At 44.6% G+C, this 7,605-nt stretch overlaps 1 protein-coding gene across 1 annotated transcript in view; it reads left to right on the forward strand.

The window, feature by feature from the left end:
* Nucleotides 1–1,313, forward strand: part of KLKB1 (kallikrein B1) — a 28,993-nt gene extending 27,680 nt beyond the window's left edge. Inside the window, exon 15 of the mRNA XM_010344362.2 lies at nt 899–1,313. Within this exon, the coding sequence (XP_010342664.1) occupies nt 899–1,090 (192 nt within the window). The 3' untranslated portion in view covers nt 1,091–1,313. The remainder of the gene's footprint in view (nt 1–898) is intronic.
* The last annotated feature ends 6,292 nt before the right edge of the window (nt 1,314–7,605 follow it).

The raw sequence follows: 7,605 nt of genomic DNA on the forward strand, positions 1-7,605 counted from the left end.
GATAAATTAACTTTTAACAAATGGGATGTATATAATACATTTTGTATTTATATTATTTATCATAGGTGTCACAATCTGTGCATGTGCTAATTTAAGGGGGACAAATATACATACAATAATTGTACTAAAATATAAAAATGTTAGATTTCTTTGTCAGAGGATATACAAATTTCTTTGTTAGATTTTTTTCAGAATAGAAGAAGGGATACAAAAAAATGCAGGCACATGAGATACTTTAAGAAAGTGTGTGGGGGGTTGTGTGCGTGTGTGGGGGGGTTGTGTGCATGTGGGGGGTGTTGTGTGCAGGGGGGTTGTGTGCATGTGGGGGGTTGTGTGCATGTGTGGGGGGTTGTATGCATGTGTGGGGGGTTTGTGTGTGTGTGTGGGGTGTTGTGTGCGCATGAGGGGGTTGTGTGCCTGTGGTGGGGTTTGTGTGCGTGTGTGGGAGTTGTGTGCGCGTGGGGAGTTGTGCGCGTGGGGGGGTTGCGTGTGTGTTGGGGGGTTTGTGTGCATGTGTGTGGGGTTGTGTGCGTGTGTGGGGGGTTGTGTGCGTGTGTGGGGGTTGTGTGCGTGTGGGGGGGTTGTGTGCGTGTGGGGGTGTTATGTGTATGTTAGGGGGTTTGTGTGCATGTGGGGGTGTTGTGTGCGTGTGGGAGGGTTTGTGTGCATGTGGGGGGGTTGTGTGCATGTGGGGGGTTGTGTGCATGTGGTGGGGTTGTGTGTGTGGGGGGGGTTGTGTGCATGTGGGGGGTTGTGTGCGTGTGGGGGGTTTATGTGCATGTGGGGAGGGTTTGTGTGTGGGGGGGGTGGGTTGTGTATTGGGCTACAGAATTTTAGAGGTGGTCACTTATTTGAATACATTCTGTTGTAACATTTTATTCTTCCCACTGTGACTCAGGGAGATTCAGGTGGTCCCTTAGTTTGCAAACACAATGGAATGTGGCATTTGGTGGGCATCACCAGCTGGGGCGAAGGCTGTGCCCGAAGGGAGCAACCTGGTGTCTACACCAAAGTCGCTGAGTACGTGGACTGGATTTTAGAGAAAACGCAGGGCAGTGATGGAAAAGCTCGGATGCGGTCACCAGCATGAGGAACAGCCCAAAGTAGGGGCGATTTTTACAACCTGGGTTCAAGCCAAACTCTGAGCCTGGGGGTCATCTGCAAAGCATGGAGAGTGGCATCTACTTTGCATCCTGTCATAAGGACAAAGGACAGCGTCTGGCTGAGGCCAGCTCTCGGCATTCAGTAACTGCGAGACTGCAACTGAACGTCTCCATGATTGTGTGTTGTGAAATAAATGGCAAAAGATCATGATTAGCAAGTGTTTTCTTCTGGTTGTGAAACAGAACTGAAAGTAAGTGGTTGCGAATTCTAGTACAGTGCCTGGAATCACTCTCTTGCAGTGCTTCCTCTGGAACTCAGTCTATCTCAGAGATGTAATTTCCGTTCCCTGCTGCACCTGCTTGGCCACTGAACCCCACTGGGGCAAAGAGCTAGCAAAGAGCTTGGAGCAAAGAGCTAGCAGGCTTGGGTTTTGTTGTGCTGGGTGGAAGGGAGGACACCTGTGTCACACTCACTTTTATAAGAAGGAGACCAACCTGTTACCTGAACATGGGAGAATCCAGCACCTTTGTGTCTTGGCCTCCTAACTTGGCTACTGGGGCATGCCGAGGAGCTAGAGGGGCTGCTGCATTGCACAGCCTTCGTGGTAGACAAGGAATCTGCTTTGCAAAAGGCATTAACCCTGGAGGCTCAGTGGATCTGGACTATTACAATAGTAATTCAAGGAGCATTTTTAGGCCTGGCACAGTGGCTCACGCCTGTAATTCCAACAGTTTGGGAGACTTGAGTCTAGGAGTTTGAGACCAGCCTGGGAAATGTGATGAAACCCCATCTCTACAAAAATATACAAAAATTGGCTGGGCTTGGTGGTGCACACCTACAATCCCAGCTCCCCAAGAAGGATCACTTGAGCCCAGGGAGGTCAAGGCTGCAGTGAACTGAGATCACACCACTGCATTCCAGCCTGGGTGACAGAGTGAGACTCTGTCTCAAAAAAAAAAAAAAAAAAAAAAAAAAAAAAAAAGAAAGAAAGAAAAAAGAAAAGAAAAAAGGAAGCATTGTTAGGTATAAATTATCTCATAAAATATAAAATTCAGACTTATAAATTTATAATATTTATAAATATTTGGAATGGATGGTAGAAATCCTTATGCAACACAAATACACAAATTCCTCATCTAAGGCTTACCATAACTGATACTAGCTCGCTTGATTCAGCTCAGTTAAACTGGATGACATGTACACAGAATTGGCCATTTACAAAATTTTATGTAAGTTAAATAGAAAAATAGAAAAGTGAGGTTTTCTGAAAGAGTTTGAGTTTTTCCTTCAATGCTCCAAAACAGAGGTCCCCAGGCTTTTTGGCACTAGGACCGGTTTTGTGGAGACAATTTTCCACAGACTGGGATTATTCTAGTGCATGACATGCATTGTGCACTTTATTTCTATTATTACTCTTTTGTAATATATAATGAAATAATTATGCAACTCACTATCATGTAGAATCAGTAGGAGTCCTGCACCTAGACGGCTCCGTCTGGGGGTGTTGACGGGAGGCAGTGACAGACAGATCATCAGGCATTAGATTCTCATAAGGAGCCTGGATCTCGCACATGCGCAGTTCACAGTAGGGTTCCAGCTCCTGCGAACATCTCGTCCATCCATTGACTGACAGGAGGAGGAGCTCAGGCTGTAATGCCTGCTGGCCTGCCACTCACCTCCTGCTGTGTGGCCTGCTTCTGGACAGGCCAAAGATGGGTACCGCTCTGTGCCCCAGGCGTTGGGAACCCCTGCTCAAGGACACACTGGGTGGTAGAAGGGGCTGCAGGTGGAGAGGCTGAAGGAAAGCATGAGGTCTGAGCTAGCCACGAACCAGGTCGTAGGAAACTGAAGAGTTAGGAATTTACTTGAGAATTGAATGGCTTTTGTAAAATCTGGCTGGATTCCATGAAATGATTTTACAAACGCACTTTTTCAACTTTTGCCTTTGCCTGCAGTGAAGACATTCGTCTTTGTTTCGTGCGGATGTTTTTTATGTTTAAAAGGGAAAGAATGGTTTGCAATGAAACTCTTTTATCTCAGTCTTGGAGCATCAATTGTTCCAGATGGTGTTGGAACAGGACTTTGGAATGCTTGCAGGGTGAACCTTTGGCCTGTGTTGGTCAGGGAATGACCTAGTTTGGCAAAACAGAGGAGAGTTTTGAAATATGGAACTTTCGCCAGGCATAAATTATCATTTTAAGGTCGTCAGTCAAAGCCCAGTAGGACTGGGATGGTGTCTTGATGACTCGCTATGTGTTGTAACTGAGGGGCCCTCACACAGTTGCAGCCTCGTGGGACTAAACGGTGTGAAATGGACTAAGAAGATGAGAGGCTGGGATGACTTCTCTACTGAGGAACGGTGTTGGGAGGAGGCCTGGGTTACTGGCAGCTCTGCCCCAAAAAGGCTGGTGGCAGTGCCAATCTTGAAAGCTGGCCCTGCCCTCCTGCAGTGGCAGCGTACATGTGGAATGCAGGCACGTTGCACGAGCCACCTGGGTCCAAGGTCAGCCACGGGCTCCCACAGTCCCTGCATGGGAACCCCTCATGTCAACTTGGAACTTTTCCTTTCAATTATTGTTCACACTTGTCTGCTTTACTTGACTGTGAGCCACTCCTAAGAAGGCTCTCTCGTTTATATTGCAGGTAATGGGCATTCAGTAAATGGCTAATGATGATATGTCTTTATTATAAAAATAAGGTAATGGAGACTTGAAGAGGTAACATGATGAGCTCAAGGTCACTGGCAAGGACAGAGCTGGGACATTCCTATTCTGGACAGTGTCCTCTTGTCAATATCCCATTGCCTCTCAGTAGGAGAAGGATGCAAGATGACAGAGCATTTATAACTGTCATTTGTTACTTTCGTTATCATCTGACACTGGTCATTCTTCGCTGGGAGCATGTCCCCTCCCTCCACCTCAGGAAGCATTTGGCAATGCCTAGAGACCATTTTGGTGGCCCTAACGGGAGAGGGGGTGCAACTGGCTGTAGTGGGCAGAGGCCGGGGGTGCTGTTAAACATCATATGGTGTGTGGGACAGCCCCTCACAAAACAGTTATCCCCCCTCAATATCAGTAACGTCAGAGTTGAGAAACCCCGACCTCATGTCAGCATTAAAACCTTATAACGAAAAGATGACGTTTCAGGAACAGCAAGAAAGGGGTTGTAGGACACGGCAGGCTGTGCCCTTTCTCTTCCTTTATTTTTTACTTTTTGATAATTATTGCATATTTATGGGGCACGTGTGAAATTTTGTTCTATGCATGGAATGTGTAATGATGAAGTCAGGGTATTTAGGATATCCATCACCCAACCATTTCTATGTGTTAAGTACATTTCAAGTCCTTTTCTAGCTATTTAGAAAACTACAATACATTGTTAACTCTAGTCACCCTACTCTTCTATCAAACGTCAGAGCGTATTCTTCCATTTAACTCTATGTTTGTACCCATTCACCAACCTCTCTTGGTCCCCACCCCCGACCCGCACACCCTTCCCAGGCTCCGGCAACCCCCATTCTACTCTCTACTGCCATGAAATCAACTTTTGTGGGATTATGCAATATTTGTCTTTCTATGCTTGGCTTATTTTACTTAACATAAGGACCTCCGGTTCCATCCACGTTGCTGAAAATGGAATCATTTCCTTCTTTTTTATTATGTCTGTTTTGAAAGCAAGTTTTGATGGGAGAGAGAAGGAGCTCCTAGCGTTGATTGACCATGCCTGAGAAGGGATCTCAGTGAGCTGATGCTGCCGTGGCCACCCCTGTCCCACACAGAAGGCTTTCGGTCACAAAAAATCCAATACATCTCTCACCCATGATCCGTTGAAAAGAAAATAAACCTTGGGGCCCCCCAAATCACTCAGTCCCATGGAAAAGTCAAGATGCAGACTGCGTTCAGCAAACCTCCCTCCCATTCTATTCCCAAATAAGATAGCTATGAAGATTTTTAAAACTTACATTCCTCACAATCTGCCCACTGGGAAATTCCTTGTGGAAAAAGGATGGGCAGTAGCCAAAGTCATTCCCTGCTCACATGAGACAAGTACCTCCTTTGCTGTATGGTTTCACTGAGCCAGACGAAGTGACTCTTCTTGAAAATTGCATATTTGGTTAAAGGCTAATGGGAAACTCAAAAGAATGCACCCATTTGTCTCTTATCTACCTGTGACCTAGAAGTCCCCTTCCCTTCTTCAAGCTGTCCCACCTTTTCAGACTAAACCAATGTACATCTTGCATAGATTAATTGATGTCTCATGTTTCCCTAAAACATATAAAATCAGGCTGAGCCCTGACCACCTTGGACACATGTCCTTAGGACCTTATGAGACTAGGTCATAGGCACATCCTTATTCTTGGCAAGATAAACCTTCTAAATTGACTGAGACTTATTTCACATACTTTTTGGTTTACAATCCCAACTTCTGACTTGTACTTGGGTCTCTGCAGACTAACTTCTAGATTATTCCTAAGACTTTGCCTAGTTATTCTTGATTTTCATCAGGCTTCAAATGTTCAAAACCATTTTATTTCACTGAAAAAAAAATAAGATAAAAGTAGTCGATACCAGAATTTTAAACTGCAATGCATTCGTTGAAAATAATTTTTTAAGAATATCTATGGTTGAGCTGGGCACAGTTGATTCACGCCTGTAATCCCAGCACTTCGGCAGGCTGAGGCAGGCAGGTCACTTGAGGTCAGGAGTTCGAGACCAGCCTGACCAACATGGAGAAACCCAGTCTCTACTAAAAATACAAAAAATTAACCAGGTGTGGTGGTGTGTGCCTATAATCTCAGCTACTCGGGAGACTCAGGCAGGAGAATCGGTTGAACCTGGGAGGCAGAGGTTGTGATGAGCCAAGATCACTCCATTGCACTCCAGCCTGGGCAACAAGAGCGAAACTCTGTCTCAAAAAAGAAAAATAAAATAAAATAAAATAAAATAATATGTATCGTTAGTTTAAAAGAAAATTCTGTTTAATCTCAAAGAGTTTCTATGCAGTTAAGACTTTTATTCTACACCTGGCATGGTGGCTTATGCTTGTAATCCCAGAACTTGGGAGGCTGAGCAGGTGGGTCGCTTGTTCCCAGGAGTTCCAGATCAGCTTGGACAACATGGTGAAACCCTGTCTCTACAAAAAATGCAAATACTAGCCATGCAGAGTGACGTGCAGCTGCAGTCCTAGGTACTCAGGAGGCTGAGGCGGGAGGGTCACCCAGTGGCTGTAGTGAGTTGAGATCACACCACAACTCCCTCCCGTCTGGGCAACAAAAGTGAGACCTTGTCTCAAAAACAAAAAATTCTTCTTTTATTTGAAAAGACAAAATTTTTTTGAATCACGATGCTATTTCAGAGACTTTAAAGATTTCACTAACTAGCTAAATCAAATTTAGGAAAAAATTATTTGGTCTTCCAATGAAGCATTTCTCTTATTTAGAGCCTGTTTCTCTCAATAGGGTTGGAGAGTTATTCTTACCTTCTTTTTATTGGGACTTAAGAAGAGAGATGGGGTTTCATGGAGTAAACTATGCAAGCTAGAAGGACCTCATATAATCTCACGTATCCATTTTCCATGAAAGCCATTCTTGGCAGTAATTTGCCATTCTACGTTTGAGCCTCATGAAAGCAATGCATCATGAATATGCACTTTTTGGGTAGCTGGAGTGTACTTAACTTCAAATGGGAAACTCAAAAGAACAGCTAAGAACTCTTTATGCCAAGATAGGTCAATTGCATTGGCAATAGATCAAATAAAAATGTCTGAATAAATGCCTTCCAGGTCAAAATCAGCGTAGTTCTTCAGCACTTTACAAAGAGACCTGTTCTCAGTTCACATTCCCTTATTTCCCTGTCATTTCTCCCCTGATCTTCCAATTTTTTAAAAAAAATTATGATTCCATTTATAAACACAACAGCTTATTTTGCTTTTCTATGAAAGATTGAGGCCGGGCGCGGTGCCTCAAGCCTGTAATCCCAGCACTTTGGGAGGCCGAGGCGGGTGGATCACGAGGTCAAGAGATCGAGACCATCCTGGTCAACATGGTGAAACCCCATCTCTACTAAAAATACAAAAAATTAGCTGGGCATGGTGGCGCGTGCCTGTAATCCCAGCTACTCAGGAGACTGAGGCAGGAGAATTGCCTGAACCCAGGAGGCAGAGGTTGCGGTCAGCCGAGATCGCGCCATTGCACTCCAGCCTGGGTAACAAGAGCGAAACTCCGTCTCAAAAAAAAAAAAAAAAAAAAAGAAAAGAAAAAGAAAGATTGAGAGCCTTCTCCGAACCATAAATTTTTCTTTCTCCAAAATGTATTCAAATCAGCCATACTGAAAACCATTGTTAGGTTTTTTTGAGGGGAATGCACAGAATTCCTCAGCACTAATATGTGTCTTGTGTTCTAAATGAGGAAACTGAAGCCCAGAGAGATCCAGGAGCTTGGCCAAAGACCTGCAGATAGCTAGTGACAGTGCACAGACTGGTTCTGCTCAAGTCACATCATGT

This window comes from Saimiri boliviensis, chromosome 3 (genome assembly GCF_048565385.1).
Source record: "Saimiri boliviensis isolate mSaiBol1 chromosome 3, mSaiBol1.pri, whole genome shotgun sequence".
Lineage (NCBI taxonomy): Eukaryota > Metazoa > Chordata > Mammalia > Primates > Cebidae > Saimiri > Saimiri boliviensis.